The following is a 19,385-nucleotide window of genomic DNA, read 5'->3' as shown; positions in this document are numbered from 1 at the left end:
AACCAGTTGAAAACCACTGTGCTACACCATCCAAGGAAAAATTGAGTTTGGCTGGTCATGATATTAATATGTCAGAGCCCCATGAGGAATGGCCCATCTGATGTAGAATAAAACTTATTCAAAGCTTTATCAGGCTGTTGACTGGGGTTTCATGTGAGTGTTTATTTCATTTTCTTATATGGAAAACTTAAGAAATTAAGAAAATAAATTACTGAGTGCACAATTAAATGCTATTTTGGGATTAGAATGACACAGTTAAGCAGGATATCACTAGAAGAACATTTTCATAATTTCCTTTTGGATACATCTGAAAGGGAGTTGTGTCATTTTCACCTTATTAATGATTTACCCCCAAAACCCCTTCATGAAACCACAAATGCATATGCATCTGAATGGTCTCATTTCAAATAAATAAAAACAAAAAAGCAAAGAAACATATCTGTGACTCACTGAATGTGAGAAAAGCAGCAGAGTGATGAAAGGTAAAAGATTGTTAATCATATTCCTTTGCAATTTGTAAGAAAGTCTGGGTTGACAAAAATAATAACTAATGGAATTAGTTGACTAATTGAATGGAATAAAATCAATTAATCTGGCTTGTGTGTGTTGACACTTATTTGTGGGCAAGTTTGTGATCAGGTCAAATTAAAGTCCAAATGTTAGTCATGGCACTAAAACCGTTGTATAAACATGTCTGTGTTGCCATGTGTGCTTATAAACGTTTTTATAACAAAGTTACTAATATGAATTCTTTGAAGTTACAAAAAAAACAAATTTATATTATGCCATTATTAATCAGCTGTAGCTTGTTTTACCGTTCCAAGCCCTCCGCAACCCAATTATGCATATAATAATAATTCATAAAGATTTCGTAAATAATGAACAAAACAATGAAACAAATAAGGGTGTGCACAAGAGATTTATGTCATTTTATGGCAGTTCTATCAAATTGTTTCATTATTATTATAAAATTGTGTAAATATTGAAAGGAGATTATTTTGCAGACGCTATTCTGTTATTTGTTTTTTTTTAATGAAAGTTAAATCAGATCCATTAAATAATGCAAATCACTTTTCTCCATAATCCCCTTTCGCCCTACTGAAAACATGGGATCACTAATTTAGGCCCATTTTGGGCTTGTTTGATAAGACCAGTTGCTTTCCTTGCGATATCTGGCAACACTCTGCCATTTCGTTACTGAATTACACTGATACCGCACCTGAATTACTCTTCATTTCATGGCTCAGCTGCAACCTTTGGCTTGGTAACCCTTTCTGCCCATCTCCTTACAAGGCATCCCACCTATACGTTCTGTCAATTACAGGGTTAGTTACAATGGTTGTTGTAATGTGTTACAATAAGAGCTACAACCTTTGACCTCTAATGTCTAATGGGTTTTATTAGAATTAATAAACAGCCCTACCTCAAATTTTTTTTTTACCTTTATGTGCTTTAAAAATGTAAGTCAACAGGTTGACTCCTGGTCAACATTCCTGTAATTCACTGCCTGTGACAGGGTATACTTTGTTTCTACAGATACTTGGCAATATATCATTATAAAGATGACAATCAAGAGAGGGAGGTGTGGTTACTTCTATCTGTTATATCGGAATGGCAGACTAGTGCTCAAGGGACAGCTGTCATGTCAAGTTCTGATTAAACCTGCAAATTTCAACTGTTATTGAACTGGGTTCTATTGACACAGCATTATGCCGAGTATTCAGTATTCATGAAATTCATTTACCAGATCATTCAGAATGAAATCAGATTTGTTTTATTTTAGAGATGATGTTATGGTTGGACTGCATTATGTAACAACATTTGACTCTTCTGAGGACATCGGTCATGTTATTTCTTCTTGCCTTGTTTGGGAGCTTTATCAAGACCTTGTACATATTTCCGTGGGATCTGATAACGATCTGTAATAAAACAGAAAAAATTCACTCACACATTAGAAAAAGAATGTAGGTACAGATTTAGGCTGTCATATTGCAGTGTACTATACTGTACCTAGCAGCAGTTTGCCAACATGTTGGACCTGGTTTCCCTGGATCTGCACCAGGACTCTGTTTTTGGCCCCAGGGGAATCCTGGAGGACACAGCTGGCCTGAACCTGATGCTGCAGAGTGTCTGCAACCACAGCTGGGTCTAAACCAAACGCCTCCAGATTCTTAATTACTGTGACCTTCATAAAAGGAAGAATGAGTGACAACACTGTATTTTTCATTAGACACAAACGTCAGACTGTTTCTAATAATATATATATTTTAAATTCTGTTTAAAGTGGCCACAAGCTGTATATTCACATTTAAAAAAGTGTGATGGTCATTACATTTCTCAAAAGGATAAGCAGTAGGGTAGTCAATAGATTAAAATTTTTAATTGTGATTAATCACACTCTTTTATGACCTTAAACTAATAAGTTAAAGTGCTTGCGCACTTTAGAAACAATGACAGAATATGACAGAGCTTGTGTTTGAAAGCGAAACTCACACTGGAATAAATCATTCACTGGAAACGCTCTATGCTACATCTCTGATGTAACCAGCCTGGTTTTCTTTACATTAGCGCTGTTTAGAAGAAAATAGAAGCCTAACAGGGTTACAGGTGCTTGTGCCATTGTAGATATCCACAACTTCTAAGATCATCTAACTGCGTGACATCAATTACATTAAAGGGTTACTTCAGTGATTTAGCATTAAGCTTTGTATTTAAACTGGTTCATTAATGTAGTAGAAATGTGAATTAGGCCCCATTGACATGCATTATATGAGCAAAGGTTGGAGTTAAAAATCTTCATTTGTGTTCGACTAAAGCAACAAACACACCTACATCTTGGATGCCCTGAGGGTAAGCAGATAAACATCAAATGTTCATTTTTGGGTGAACTATCCCTTTAATGTGGTGAACTAAATATGGATGCTCTGATAGAACACTTCAGAAAATTTTCTTCATATATCCATTAAAACTAGGGCCGGGACTTTAACGCGTTAATTAATTACGCAAAAAAACAAAACAAAACCTCGGAACGTTTTTCAATGAATGAGTTTCGACGGACTGATTATACTGGAACACCAACTAGCGCTCGCTCCGCAGTCACGACAACAACAAACCATGGGTGCGTCTCAATCAGCTCCCTAGTTCAGTAGTCAGGACACTGATCAGGGAGTCAGCCCATTGACTTATGTCCTGATCAGTGCCCTGACTAGTGAACTAGGGAGCTGATTGAGACGCAGGGCATGAGTGAACATGAACGAAGAAGCTGATGAGACTGCTTTGCTTGGCCCCGTGGATGGGAAATTTTGTTTTAAAAAACGAAAGGATGGAAGCGTCGACAAGAGCATGGTTGTGTGCAAGCTATACAACAAGGAATCTGCGTATCACCGCAGCACATCGAGCCTCAAATATCACAAATATGCTTTTGCTAGACTTAATGGCAAACATTGAGCTGGTCTGCTGGACTGAAATAAATAAATGTATTTTGTTTTGTTGATTAAGCTTATGTATTCAGTCATTATTCAATGGTATACTAAAAATACATGTGAAAAATTACTTCTCATTGTTCTCAGGTCAAATATTTATATGCAATTAAAATGCGATTAATTTCGATTAATTAATTACAAAGCCTCTAATTAATTAGATTTTTTTTTTAATCGAGTCCCGGCCCTAATTAAAACACCTTGATGGCAGTTGGTTAAAACTGGCTCAGAAAAAAACTTCCAGAATTTGCTAGCAGATAATACTTGATGTGATATTGTGTTGTGTAAAATATCCTATTTATAAATTTGTGGCTTAAGCATCCAAATACTTTTTGGGGCCACTATACACCGATCAGGCATAACGTTATGATCATTATGATCTAACATTGTGTTGGTCCTCCTTTTGCTGCCAAAACAGCCCTGATCCATCAAGGTATGGACTCCACTAGACCCCTGAAGGTGTGCTGTGGTATTCGGCACCAAGATGTTAGCAGCAGATCCTTTAAGTCCTGTAAGTTGTTTGTTCAGCACATCCCACAGATTCTCGATTGGATTAAGATCTGGGGAATTTGGAGGCCAAGTCAACATCTCAAACCCATTGTGCTCCTCAAAACATTCCTGAACCATTTCTGCTTTGTGGTAGGGCTCATTAACCTGCTGAAAGAGTCCACGACCACCAGGGATCAACGTTTACATGAAAGGGTGCACATGCTCTGCAACAATGCTTAGGAAGGTGGTACGTGTCAAAATAACACCCAATGTTTCCCAGCAGAACATTGCCCAAAGCAGCACACTGCCTCGGCCGGCTTGCCTTCTTCCCATTGTGCATCCTGGTGCCATGTGTTCCCCAGGTAAGTGACGCACACTCACCCGACCATTCAAGTGATGTAAAAGACAACATGGTTCATTAGACCAACTTCTTCCACTTCTTCCATTGCCAACACAGAGGTCCAGTTCTGATGCTTACGTGCCCACTGTTGGAGCTTTTGTCGGTGGACAGGGATCTGCTTGGGCACCCTGATTGGTCTGCGGCTATGCAGCACCATACGGAACAAACAGCGTTGTCTTCAATCCCTATGTGCATCACTGAGCCCCCCATAGACCTGTTGCCGGTTTGCCACTGTTCCTTTCTTGGACCAGTTTTGATAAATACTGACCACTGCAGACCAGGAACAACCCACAAGAGCTGCAGCTTTGGAGATGTTCTGACCCAGTTGTCCAGCCATCACAATTAGGCCCTTGTCAAACTGGCTTAAATCCTTACGCTTTTACCTATTACGCCCATTTTTCTGCTTCTAACATATTAACTTTGAGGACAAAACGTTCACCTGCTGCCCCACATGCTAACAGGTGCTGTTATGAAGAGATAATCAGTATTATTCACTTCACCTGTCATAATGTGGTCAATGTTATACCTGATCATGTATATAGCCATGTTCTTATAATGGCTTCATACCTTCTTATTGGATCCCCTGGAGATTACAGTAATGTCTATGGGCTCCATCTGACCTTTCTTAACCACAGGAGGCTGACCTGGAACCAGCACCTCATGGCACGGCTGCATTCTGATGAGAGTCCTGCAGGATCATATGGTCATTCAGCGAACTTACTATTAAGAGCAAAAAACATTATTTCTGTAAATTTGTCCATTCACTTATTAAAGAACGAAAGTGTCATTTAGCTCACAGGAATACTAATCTCTACAAATTTAAATAACACATTAACTACAGAAATATAGATCAGATACTTTAATGAACCTGGAATTTTCTCACTCAAACCACAGATTGCTGCTTTAGAGGGAAAAGCTACTTATAACTACTGGTTTTATCCATAATAACATATTGGCAAATGATCCAGTGCGTATCTGTGTTTATGCTCTAGAGAAAGTCAAAGGATTATATTTACAATGCGTTTTGCAGCGTTGAGCAATGTAGCCAAACACAAACATATCTGTTGATTTCTTGAACGCAATGGCCAATCAGAGGCGTTTAAGCCCTGAACAAAAACGGCATGCTCGCAAATCCTCTTACTATAACAAAGAATTATGTACATAAGAGATTCATTGATTTTAATAGAACTTGGTGAGATTGAGCAAATGTACTCAATTCAATTTTTGGAAGAACTATCCCTTAAAGGGGTGATGAATTGAGAAATCAACTTTCCCTTGAGCTTTTGATATATAAAAGGTAGTTTCAGAGCTGTAAACTTCCTTGTTAGTCAAAGAAAAGCTTTTATAGACACCAGGCCCAGAAAACGATTGTGTGTTTCATTCTTACATCATCGTGCGACCAAACGCCTCTACAGCACGTCTAATTCAGTAGCCCTGTCCAACGACTCATGGAGCTGTTCAGATCGCTAGCCAGTAGCAATAAACATACCGAAGAAGATAGCAAGATATTGTGGAAGAACACAGTCGCTGCATAAGCTTCCTTTGGATCCTAATATTAGGAATGTGTGATACTTCATTTATTCTTAATGAAGTTCCAGCTCATGTGGGGAAGACAAGTATGCGTGATCGCTTCATTTCACTGTGGAATGGTTTGTAAACAAGTCTCAAGTGCTGAATTTGCAGACACAATGTTGTGCCTTCTATATTGGATCCGACAGTAATGGTGCAACACACTTATGTGAGTAAAACGTCTTTTTTATATGTAACAGTAGTCCCAGGGCTATGTGTTTTACAGATGGGCTACCAAAATGTAAGCCGGTCAGCAGGCCAGTGAATCACAAATAGTAAAATAATATTCCTTTCTTGATCTGGGCACGCGCGCACATGTTTGTGTGTGTATGCATGTGGTTAGCTCTTATATCCACCAATCATGCGAGCCAAGTAATACAGAAATAATATTCCAAACAATCACGGGTGGATGAGAAATAAATCATTGTGTTTGTTTGATAAAGATATTTACGAGCCCTGAGATTGAGAGAATCATTCCGGTTGCTGCTTTCAAAACAATCCCTCCCTCATGTAAACTGAACTCAAAGGGGAGCTGAAGCTCATTAAATATGCAAATCTTCTCCAATCCTAGCAGTTGGCGTTTACATCTAAGTCTCCAGTGCTTCACGCCCATCAAAACCCAGCGTTCAGAAGAGAGCCTCAAAACCAGAGGAGAAAATAGCTTATTACTTATGTTTTTGAATGCAAAAATCACACAAACATCATTAGTTGACCTCAGATAAGTATACAACAATAAAAAAATCATTTAATGACACCTTTAAATACGGCTGAGAAATACAACTGAGTAATTTACATTATTTTTGATAATACTCTTCCTGTTAGGATAATAAGACAATTACATGCTTCTTGTAAAAAAACACACAATTTGATTACATATTTTATGCAGTTTTACCTGCTAAAGAGGTCATCCCATTTCAGTGTCTCCACTTCCTGGTACTCAGACTTCTCCAGCAAACAGTCACAAAGTATTGGGTTAATGTTAACATAACTGATGAACAAGAGAAGAGAGGAAGTTACTTCAATCCGAACATTGTGATCTGCACCAGTACAAAGTGTTGTCAAAAGTACCGACCGCAATACCAAATCGGTACTGAAATTGTAAAAATGTGAGGCTTTGAGCGCTGTTGAGCGGAATCGTAAACACCTGACTGGCCACTGTGCTCATGCGCTCATCAAATAGGTCTGTGACTGGCTAATACGATCAGCACTTCACAAACATGTTGTAAAAATACATCAATGACGCTTTTCTCGGAGTGCTTGCACAGATACACAGCGTTTGAATGCAGGTGTCTATCAGCCTACCGGTCCGCTGGTTACGCAGCCTACTGGACACCTGCTTGTGCTTTCAAACGCTCCAGCTCCCGCTTTCAAAACACTTTCAAACACTTCCTTGTTCTTTGAAACCGCTGCCGTGCGTTGATCAATGTAGCCAATCACAGGCACATCCGATGAGTGCGTGAGCACAATGACCAGTCAGAGGTGTTTACGATTACAGCTCAACAGCGCTCAAAGCGTCACATTTTTTATGTCAGTAAAAACATTTCAATACCAATTTGGAATCGCGGTCGTCACTTTTGACAACACTACTAGTACAGTACTGAAATCATACAGACATAGACTACTGTTCAAAGGTTTGGGGTGAGTAAGATTACCGTTATACTGTATTTTTGATCTAATAAGATAAATGCAGCCTTGGCGAGCATAAGCAACTTTTTTCAAAAACAAAAATAACATACAGGTACTTTTGAACAGTAGTGACTAGTAGAATATGAAAATGTTAATAAAAAGTACTTAAGCTTACTTTTTGTTGGTTTCATGGATGAGTTCATTTTTCTTCACATAATCTGTGATGACATTCCTGACTTCACTGGCCTTTAGAGGCGTCCCCTTTCTGAAACAAAAAGCCACATGCTCAAAACCTCAAAACTCACACTAACGCACTTACACAAAAAATTCACACAACTCATTAACCTTTTCTTGGCGTCCTGAAAAAGAGGCTCCAGGCGTGCAGTGACCCCATAGAGTTGTGTGATTTCAGGGGGCTGGTACTGGACCTCACAAGCCCTGCCTCCCTCCACAGACTCTTTCTCCGGCCCACAGTCCTTTGGTGTTCTAAAAGAACACAACCTGAAAACCAGAGCAAGTCGTTCAAGAAAACAGCCACTTCCCTCTAAACCAAGAACACTTGCAGAATATCAACAAACAAAACAGCAACAAATATTTTCTATTCCTTTAATATTATACGTTTTGACTTTAAATTGTATTCAAAATGTTTAAGTTTATGAGTGAGATATTAATAATGAATAGTTTGACTGCATACTCCGGGTTCTTCCAGTCAACTTCCACAATGCTCTCCACACCTTTACTCAGCTCCTTCACATGAATCAGACTGTGATCTCTCTGCATGCACAACAGAAACTTAGACAGCTGGAAAGGAAGAGAGAAAAGGTGTGAACTATAAAAGCAAAGATAAGGACACCGACTAAAACCTCACAATCTGTAAAAACTGTACCTTTTTATAACTTGATTTCTTGATATCTAGTTGCGTTCCTCTAGGACTGTGGGGACAAAGTAGAGATTGTGAACTACTTTTTTTTGGTAATGACAAAAAGTCACATTTCAGACTTGACCGGTGTATTCAGGATCATTTTTAATGTGTCTGAAACAAGCGCCAACCTCACCCCGTTTCTACTGAAGGCAATACGGAAGTGACTTAAACTGCAATTCATCAACTGGCCTCTACGGACAGGCTCCAGAGCAGAATCTCATTGAGAATCTCATGTTAAAATGCCCAACTTTACAGCAAAAAAAACAAAAAAACATGTTTACAGCCTGGTACAAATTGTGTTTTCGGTCTATATGGCTAATTTTGCCCTTCATGACATCTGTGAGGGGGTGAATTTTTTTAACAACTAATTAATTTACATTATATTAAGCCTTAAAGTTCTGCATAATTAAGGCCGTGGCCACTTTGACTGACAGGTGGATTGTCGTTTGTTTGCTGTCTAAAGCAAACAAAAGGGTTAAGCAGCACGTCACCTCAGCTCCGCCCATGTTCCGCCTCTTTGCCCCTTTTCTGATATCCAGCTAAGATCACATTAGCTGCACAGTGTTTAAACACTCCATGTGTGTTTGAGGAGACAGCTGTCTATACCCTCACACTTCTACAAAGTGTTCAACACCTGTTATAGATGATGTGTAAACGCATGAATAAATAATTTACAACACTTTCTGCATCACCTAATTTAGAGTGTAAACTATTCATCACATATACGGATATAGGCAGTATAGCATACCACTTATTAATAATTTATGAATGTGTTAACTAATAATTTAAAAATTACATATGAATGTAGTAATGTTTAGTAAATTATTAGTTCATCATTTACTAATAACTTAAGTGACTTATAATTGAACGTTATATAACAATGTTATTTTTGTATAATATTATTACAACTTAAACCATGTTCTCCTTTAATATTTAAAGTGTAATTTATCTTCAGCATCATTACTCCAGACTTCAGTGTCACATGACCCTTCAGAAATCATTCTAATATACTGATATGCTACTCAAAAAACATTTATTATAAAAGTTAAAAACAGTTGCTGCTTAAAGGTCCCATTCTTCGCGTGCTTTCGAAGCTTTGATTATGTTTACAGTGTGCAATATAACGAGTTCATGTTTCACGTGTAAAAAAACAGTATTTTTCACACAATTGACTTATCTGTACAGCGCTGTTTCCTCTGTCCTAAAAATGGCCTGATGATTTCCTTGTTCTATGAAGTCCCTCCTTCAGAAACACGTATTGAGTTCTGATTGGGCCAGCGCTTCCCGTGTTGTGATTGGACAGCAGCTTAGCGCACTTTGCCCGGAAAGGTCTCGCCTTTTACTATAACGGGGAGATGCAAGCGCTGAATGGGCGCTCTTCTCCACGTGGGAGAGCAACGAGACCACGCCTCCTTTTTTGCGTGTTCTTGTGGGCGGGGGGTTAGTCAACAAACGGTTCTAGTGACGTCATTACATCCCTGCACTTCCTGCTGTAGTCCAAACCGGCCGTTCGCTGTAGGCTTTGAAAGGGAACTTCTGTTAAATAAAATATCTTGCTTGGCATTGAACTGTGAGCTTTATAATTTTACAGGTATTATTTATGCTCTAACAGCAACATTTCACACTAACTAAAGTTTGAAAGATGGAATCGCGAAGAACGGGACCTTTAATATTTCTTTGAGGAAACTGCAATACAATTTTCTCAGGATCCTTTAATAGCTTTTTTCTAAAAACAGAAATAATTTGTAACTATCATTTGTACAGTCTTCACTGTAATTTTTGGATCAATATAATTTGTCTTTGCAGAATAAAAGTATCAATTCCGCTGGATAAGGTCAAGATACACAATATGGCGTACGATATGCGCGAGACATCACTTCCGCCGCTTGTATCCCATTGAGATGCACCATATTGTGTATTTTGACCTCATCCAGTGGAAGTGATGGCACACAGCGAGGGCTGATGTACATCGTTTGTATTTGAGGTTAAAAAAAAATATATAAATGCTGTTGGGTTTCTCGCTCAAACTGATCGTTTCGTGTCTGAAGACATCAGTGTGTCGCCACGAGCCGCAGGGTTTAATTTAAAGTTGTTTGTGCATGTTTTTCTTTTTTTACTCTAATAGAATTAAACCCCATTGACATGCATTACATGACTGGCACACAGCAACGGTTGGAGTTAAAAATCTTCATTTGTGTTCTACTGAAGAAACAAACACACCTACATATTGGATGCCCTGAGGGTAAGCAGATAAACATCTAGATCAATATTTGCCATTAAGTAAAAGGCTGAGCTTAGGAAATAAAGGTAAGACGTCAGAAGATTAATACAAGAGGCTAAATTACCAGCAGGACACCATGTGCTTGCTCCAGAAGGTGCTGGTCAGTAGTGGGAGGTCTGACTTTTTGACTTTAGTCTTCAGTGCATGGAGAAAACATTGCAGCAGTAACTCATCCATCTGCTCTGTAATAAGAGAGACATGAACGTCAGCATACAGAAAACACCTACAAAACAGACATGTAACAGAAAGTCAAAGACATTTCACCCTGTGGAGATCTAGAGTCGTCCTCTTTCCCGTTCGTGTCTTCTCCCTCTTCGTCCTCAACCAGATGTTCTTCCTTTCTCACCTCGTGCTCATCTAGCCTCAGCTCCTGAATGCTCTGACAAGATGTTTCCACTGCCGCTGGTTCAGAGCTGTCCCTCACCTCTTTCTCATCCTCCTCATATTCTTCTCCCTCTACCGGTGCTGGTGAGTTTGTGACTGGTATAACCGGAGGATGTGTCTTTTCACCAAACGCCCTGCAGAGAATATGAGAAAGATGTCTGTAGAAAGTTATTCTGATGCATGATTGAGGTTATATCATCTAAAAATGTCAGCTATATTATCGCTCAGTGATTAGGGCTGGGTTGAAAATATAGCTTTTTCGCAATTTTGATTGATTCTCATTTTGATTCTCATTTTAGTCTGTTTTCAGTTTACGTGAACAAAACTAAACATTGTTTTTAGCATGCCTCCTATCCAGTAAATGCTTTTTTATTTTTGATATTAAACAAAGGTTACACTTTTTTTTGATTGGCCCACTTTAGACAATCTACTAACTATAAGTAACTTTGCAACTATGTACGTCAACTCTCATTAGAGTTAAGCTGCGTTCACAGTTCAGTCCAAATCCGATTTTTGTGCAAATAAAAATCCAAATATCCAAATAAAATTCAAATGTTACAAATCTGTTTCGAGCTACATTCATATGTGGTTTGAAATCCCATTCAAAACGCATTTCTGGAAATCTATTTCAGTCTGACCGTTCTGATCAGATTTTTCGTGTTTTGTGACCTTCTCAAGCCAAGTAAAATGTAAACGTCAGCCATTGTTATAGGAAACATGCTGAAAGTCGATGCAGAAACAAGGTTATGTTGTTGGAAATACCTACCAACTCAACGTCATTGCCATAGAAATCAATGCAGATATCTATGATCATGCCGTCATTTTGACCTTGTCCGGCGAAAGTAAAGGCATTGGGAATACTAGATAAGATTTGTCTGATAGAAACCGATCGCTTCATGTCTTAAGACATCAATGTGTCGCCACGAGCCACAGGGTTTATGGATTCGTGTGTTTGTTTTTTACTCTCATAGTGACTCTCATAAAAAAAACACCCCATTGACATGCATTATACGAGCAACGGTTGGAGTTAAAAATCTTCATTTGTGTTCTACTGAAGAAACAAACACACCTAGATCTTGGATTCCCTGGGGTTAAGCAGATAAACATATTTTTAGTATTTTTGGGTGAACTATCCCTTTAAAAGTTGGATATAGTGTATCCTACTTTACTCACATACGTACAGTATACTCACATAAAACAATTTACTAGTACAGTAGTACATAGCAAAATCTCATCTGCGTGATTGTTTAGATCATCTCAATGTAAACTATATCATCTCAGTTTTATCCACATGCATGCAGTACTATTACATAAAACGATATGCACTATATAGCAAATCTCAGCTACATGACTGACTTTGTCGCAAAATGCAAACTATATCACCCAGCTCTTTGTAGTAAGTTGGATACATAAATGTCCAACTTTATCTGCATACATATAGTAAATTCACATAAGGCGATATAATAATGCATTGAATATCTCTAATGCTTGATTGTTTATATTAGGGCTGAACGATATTCTGTTTTAACATCGACATCGCGATGTGCACGTGTGCGATAGTCACATCGCCGGAACATGCGATGTAAAGGGTAGTAGTATTTTTTTATGGTCTATGGTAGTAGCCCATGGTGTATTAAGGAAGCACACAGTAAACGCGAGTTTGTTGCTGGATTGACATGCACGTTCCTCATGCCTGCACAGTGATTGGTTCGCTGTGCCGCTGCTCACCGCTCACGGCCAAACATTCACTGCTAAAATGCGCACCGAAGCAGAGTATGTGAGCGGAGTGGAGTGGGAGTGGAGGGAGGAGTGGAGCGGCAAGATTTTGAATGGAGTGAGGAGCGGATTTTTTAAAAGTCGGAGCGTTGTGGTTTTCACTCGCTCCGAGAGCGCTCCACTACCGCTCCATCATGAGTACAATTCATGCAAACCGGCCAGCACATAATAACTACATTTTTAGCCAGAACTAGAGCTTAGATCGACTCAAAAAATCAAGCCCGACCCTACCCAAGCCCGTGCACCCGAGAGACCGGCCCTGTCCGACACATTAACTGTAATTATGAGCCCGTTTTAAACCCGACCATTTTTAATACGTGGGCGAGGTATAGCCTGACCTCACTAATGAGCGGAGTGAAGCCGGTGTGACTCAGCTCAATAATCCGCAGACGCGCGCTCATGAACCGCTCACGGTAAAAGGATGTTCGTTCAAATCCAGCTTAGACATGACATAAATCTGTAGCTTACTATAGGCTACTTGTTGTAGCCATTAAACAATGTTTTTTTTTCATATTTATGTTTAAATATTATAATATTATTTTTACATTTCATCTGATTATGATATCAGTGCAAAGATGCTAGTGGGTCAGAAATGATTTTGGTGGTTATATTTAGCTTAATATGAAGTTTTCTTTTTGTAAAAAGCCTTTCTTTCGTTTTGTACAAATTGTTTCTTAATTTTAATAAAGGTTTCTTCGGCCAGTTGCGTGTATTTAATAAATAATAAACAAATAGTAGACTAATCGTGACACAGAAATGCACACTAATGTTCCAATAAACCACGTTGAAATAAGGCCTCTAATCACCTATTGTTTATTTTTTATTATTTTTTAAATTTAATGCAGGTTATATACCGAACTTTATAGTAATATTTCAGAGCTTACTTAAATACTTTAGCGGTTATCCGCAAATTTCCCCGGAGCGAAGACGGAGCAGTGTTTCTGATATCAGTGAGGGAGGAGTGGAGTGGGGAGCTGGAAATTGTGAACCCGGAGCGGAGCTGGAGCGGAGTGAGTCTTGAATGCAAAGAGCGTGGAGGGGATATTGCTGCCACTCCACTCCACTCACATACTCTGCACCGAAGAGGATCTGAAGAGGTAAAAAAAAGGTTCGTACCAGAAATCATCTTTTTGGGACTATTTTGGGTACATAAAGGAGGATGTTGAACAAAAAGAGGCACTTTGCATGGAGTGTCTTGTGGCCACAAAACAAGAAAACACCTCCAATTTGTCGGATCACTTAAAACGGCACCACAAAGCTCTTTACGACGAATACAAAGCAGGGCTCGACATTAACGCTTGTCCGGGACATGTGGGTGTTTTGAAGGGACAAGTGAAAGATAATTTTACTTGACTGACGGACAAGAGCCTGATTAAAACAAAAAATAACTAGCGAATCACCAAATGCAAGAATGTTTGTGCATTTATTTAGTATAATTGGCGATCGATTGTGGATAATATATAATGAACTGATGATAATATGGTCGCGCTGTTCACGCTCGTGCGCTTTCTCAAGGAGAAATCACAACACTAGAGCGTTTCCCTGAATACCATCACGACTGAAAATGACACTGATTTCATATGACAGTTCCATAAAAAATTAACATTCACTTAGTCACTTACATTTTAGATGCAGTATTTAGTGTTGTTGTTCTATTTCAGCAGTGAAAATCGTTCATAACAGACCCTTAACACGTCTCACTCACAGCAACAAGTGTGAACGATTCAGCGTTCGAATGAATCGTTTGAATGAACGACTCAGTGACTCACTCATTAAGACGGTCACCTGCTGCCACCTACTGGAGGTTTAGTTTCATGTTTGCACATACTTTCCAACATTTCTTTTTGTCACTTGTAATGAAGCTTGCTTATTAGTGCAATTATTAATATCACGGAATGGTAATTATTGACTTTAGCCTGGATTGATGGCTCTCAATATGGCAATATATATCGTTAGGGAAAAAAATATCGCAATGTAATTTTTTTCCAATATCGTGCAGGCCTAGTTTATATTGTTGCAGAACACAAACTATATTACAGCCCAGCTCTAATCTGCAAAATGTCGAATATTAGGATAAAAAATTAATGTCATGATTTTCTATAAAGCTGCTTTGAAATTTGAAATGATGTGTATTGAGAACAGTGCTTGACAAAAACATTTGACTTGACAAAGTGGTTGGAAATGGAAGTCTAAATTAACGTAAAGACAGAAAAATCCTGTAACACAAAGCTCACCACAGCTGGTCCATGTATGTGTGTAAAACATTCACTCCTTTCCCCTTCATTCCACTGTTCCTCATCTCAGCGCTCGACACAGCTGCTGTCCCAACAGCCACCGGTGCCCTTTAACACCAAAAAGCCACAAAATAACCATGTGTTCATGCATGCTACCATAAGAGAACATTATTTACTAGCATTATTAAAAATGAAGGCCCCACATCATCTCAAACTCAAAATGCGTTTTCCACTAGGAGCACAGTGGCCCCCAACTGACAATTTTAGGGGCACAACCAGAAAATGTAGGGAAGCACATGTAAATCAACATGCTAATTTTCACTGCATTACTAATAAATACTCAAAGAATGACAAAATCTCGAGCCAATAGCGTTTCGAGTATGAGATGTGACAGAGCATGTGATTTGTTGAATTCAGTGAACGAATATGCCCTTTCCTGACCAAGATACATTTGAGTCTGAACGAGAGATCTAGTTCATGAACATATTGAACGAACTGGTGCATGTCATTCGTAAAGTTAACATAATGAACCAGTCGTTGAATGATACTGACAGCGAACAGGTAGAGCTTAGTTCGTGTAGTTTGGCATATTTGCAGCAAAGAAAGGAATGCACACTTTACCATTGTAATGAAAACAGTGTAATAACGCAGGCTGGTGGTTAAATTATTACTTTACAGAGCATAAGCACAGGTTTTGTGTTTGTATTATGTATGTTTGAACAGGGTTCTTCTTTTAAATAAAATTACTTAATTGCGTTTGAATCATGTACTTCTATAAAAACTGTAAAAAAATAAAATAAAAATAAAAGTGACAGTATTGGTTAATTGAATAGATCTCATGTGTCAGCAAATATAACATTCTAGAGAGCATGTAATTGAAGTGATCTATTGAATAAACACACCCACATTTACTGGTCACACATGTGCAACTGGATGTAAAATTCAGGTGCACACTCAAATTTTGGTAGCAAAATGCAACCATTTGGTGGCAGTCTGGAGCCCTGATTTGCCAAATCCAGTTTACAATAATCGCTATAACTTGTGAAAAGGATCTTTCACAAGATTTTATGTTCAATATGAATCCTCTGTAAGAGGGAAATGTGGCGGGAAGCATTACCTGTTCATCACAAGAGTGACGGCACAGTAATCGCCTCGATCTACCTCAGGAAGACCACTAGCGGATACCACTACACCCGGCAACATGAGATCTGCAGGAGAGAAATCAGTCAGACGTGTTCTCTGAGATACACAGATGAACACTAGCAAACAGGTGCTGACCTGCTCCACCAGATAACTTTTCCAGGACAGGAGGCCACGTGGCGAATGCCGGCAGCATGGTGGGACATCGCCACAGCGTGTACACTGAGAACAGGAAAAAAAAATTCATAATCTTCATCAACATTCTCAACAAAGACTGATGGTGACCTGCGGTGTGGACTCACCTGTTGGGAACAGCTGTTTCTCCAGCTGAAAGAATATGGGATTTTTATGGAGGACATACAGAGTGACTGCATCTCCTTTATGTGCATAAATCTTAACAATATTCAGCTCTTCTTTATTTGGGATGAGCTCATTTAGTTGCTCCACTGACAGAGAAGGGAAAGCAGCAGAGATATCGGTTCTCAGCTTCCTCCTATGGGCAGAAAAAGACCACAGGGCATCAGAATAAATGCAGTAAGTAAAAAAATTCTTACATTCTAAGATTCTGAAAAATCAGAAGGGAACTGCTATTTGCACATTTAACAATTATATAAAAATCATGGGAGAAATACTACTTTATAATCTTTATTGACCTTATTTTGCATTGTCTCTTTTAATAACTACACAAATTTATCTTGAGTTTAGAAAATCTTAGTATTTCTATTTATTAATAGACATTTCAAAAGAGAAAACAGTCACGGGTTTTACCAAGATGTTTTTATGACGTAAAGAAAGTAAACAGTATCAAGAGTAACACAATATCCTACTTTAAAAGGACATTTTTGTAAGGTACATTTTATGTAATATACAGTAGATGATCCTGAATTACTTAAAAGAAGGCATACACACAATATACTATATTATATAACAATCACGGCATATAAGACACGTATTAATCAATATTAAACCTGACATTAATTCCTGAAAATACAACATGCACAAAGAAGAGTTTAATACAACTGCATTTGTCCGGGCAGATGATGATTTCCTAAACGTTAGCAAGTCTAACGTTATTTCTTTCAACTTATCTTTAACGTTACGAATTGAACTGGTTGAATACCTGTCAGAACCCTTGATAACGGTGTTTGATTTCACACGAAACGCTTTTGCAAACATCTCGGTATTCTGATGCAGTATTTGCAAGAAGCCCCTTAAAATCACCCAACGAACTACAGTTCTCTAATTCCCCACATTATAAAAACGAGATTATTAGAGTATTTCAAACATCTGCTGTGCTCTGAGCACGGAGCAGCATGCGCGTGCAGCGCCGAAACACGTCCGACTGGAAATCACTGTCTGTTAAAGTGGCCGCCAGAATACTTCGGGAGGTAATATCATAGACCGTAAAAAAATACGAGGAAGGGTAATATCCTTCAAGTTTTTAAAAGCTTTTTGGTATATATATTTTTAAAGAAAATAGTAACGCAATGTGATAAGTAAATTTTGATTATGTATTTTTGTATAAAAAAAGAGGAAAAGAACATAAGAAACCACCATCATGTCTTTCCAAATCTCTTTTTCCGTAGCATAACAAAATGTTCAAATGCGCGTTCTCTCTCTATTCGGATTTTATACCTAACTCGTAATTGTGAGTTTTTATCTCACAATTCTTAAGGGAAAAATCTGAACTGTGGGATATAAATTCGCATTTGCAAGAAAAAAGGCAGAACTGTGAGATAAAAAAAATACCTTTAAATATATGTTTTTTTTTAAAGGTATTTTATAAATATACTATATATTGTCTGTGCGAAGACTCTTTACATTCAGGATATTCAAACCAGCCCTGTTAATTGGATCCTTTTAAAATCCTTTAAGCTGGTCTAAAGAAGTCTTCACTCCTGCACAGACAGAGATGAGCACAGTCTAGCCTACTCTAACACTATGTTAGAGAATACAGAGAATAAAAATGATTCAGTGCTTTCCAGTGAGCAGCAAGAGAGTCAGCATCGGATTGGCACTGTGCTTGGACTGAAATCCACACTGAAGATAAAGAAGAAAGTAATAACTGAGGAGTATAAGCTTTCAGGACAAGTGCTTGGGATAGGCATTAATGGCAAGGTCTGGGAAATTTTCCAGAAGAAAAACGGCAAACACTATGCCTTAAAGGTATCTATTTTGTTCATGTTTATTATTTGACAGTTTCATGCCTGAACTAATTTTATACATTTTGAATCACTTGAAGGGAAGGTAAAAAGTGTTAATGATTCTAATCATCAGTGATGATGTATAGTCTTCATGTAACTTTTGTTTACATCAAAGGACTTTCGTTAATGGGATTTGGTATTTCTGAAAAATACATTTCCACATAAAAACTAAAGGTCCTCACAAATCTTATGTAGGCTACTCAAAAAATGTTGAATATTTCAGGTGCTTTAAAATGTTTTCCATTATAGGGTTACTGGATGAGCTATTAACAGTCTATTCAGTTCTGCCAGGAACTTATGGGATCCATTAAGCACTTAAGCTATGGACTTTGTAAATTCCTCAGAAAATGCAGATATTCTCCAGAGGCTCTGCCAATGTGTAATTTGAGGAACCCAATTAATGGACTCGTTATACTTCTCTTTTTTAAGCCATCCCTCACAATTTCTAAAGTACACTCTTAAGAATAAAGCCAACAATGCCACAGAAGTACCTAAAACACACACACACACAAAAAAAACTTTCAGTGAAAGGAAAATAACTATTATTTTCGTCATGTAGAGATATTTATAATCTATTGGTCCTTTTACCACTATAAAGAACCTATGTGCAATGAAAAGGTTACATTAATATTCTTCATGGAACCACAATGCAAATAGAGAAGTTTTATTTCTAAGAGTGTTAGGCCCTGTTTACACCTGGTATTAAGATGTGTTTTGGTCGATCGGCTTACAAGCGGATGGCGCTAAAGACGTGTGAACAGGGTCAAAAACATTTTGAGTTTTTCCACTTCACTTCCAGAGGTAGCCGAAAATGCATATGCTCATGTGGTCAAATCGTACCAAGCACAATGTTCTCTCGCCATTCCTGATTTCGAACACAC

General features: G+C 38.3%; 2 protein-coding genes across 3 annotated transcripts in view; one reads left to right on the top strand and one right to left on the bottom strand.

Annotated features, from left to right (window-relative positions):
- Positions 1–1,758: 1,758 nt before the first annotated feature.
- Positions 1,759–17,637, bottom strand: eif2d (eukaryotic translation initiation factor 2D). The gene is made up of 15 exons (XM_067413263.1): positions 17,421–17,637; positions 16,603–16,793; positions 16,439–16,522; positions 16,278–16,368; positions 15,161–15,268; positions 11,031–11,284; positions 10,831–10,948; positions 8,450–8,495; positions 8,258–8,364; positions 7,909–8,064; positions 7,739–7,828; positions 6,830–6,925; positions 4,936–5,056; positions 2,011–2,185; positions 1,759–1,919 (listed from the first exon to the last, which is right to left on the bottom strand). The coding sequence occupies exons 1-15, from the start codon at positions 17,474–17,476 to the stop codon at positions 1,849–1,851; spliced, it is 1,764 nt and encodes a 587-aa protein (XP_067269364.1). The 5' UTR covers positions 17,477–17,637; the 3' UTR covers positions 1,759–1,848.
- mapkapk2b (MAPK activated protein kinase 2b) overlaps positions 16,696–19,385 on the top strand; it is a 15,493-nt gene continuing 12,803 nt past the window's right edge. The window contains exon 1 of one of the 2 annotated variants that reach the window (XM_067413265.1): positions 16,696–16,834. In XM_067413265.1, coding sequence (XP_067269366.1) covers positions 16,796–16,834 — 39 coding nt within the window. In that variant the 5' untranslated portion in view covers positions 16,696–16,795. Of the gene's footprint in view, positions 16,835–18,241; positions 18,467–19,385 lie in introns of those variants that run through there. The other variant, XM_067413264.1, reaches the window with a different exon arrangement.

Source organism: Pseudorasbora parva, chromosome 13 (assembly GCF_024679245.1).
Source record: "Pseudorasbora parva isolate DD20220531a chromosome 13, ASM2467924v1, whole genome shotgun sequence".
Lineage (NCBI taxonomy): Eukaryota > Metazoa > Chordata > Actinopteri > Cypriniformes > Gobionidae > Pseudorasbora > Pseudorasbora parva.
Note: the sequence above shows the minus strand (reverse complement) of the source record. Positions and strands in the feature narration are given on the sequence as shown.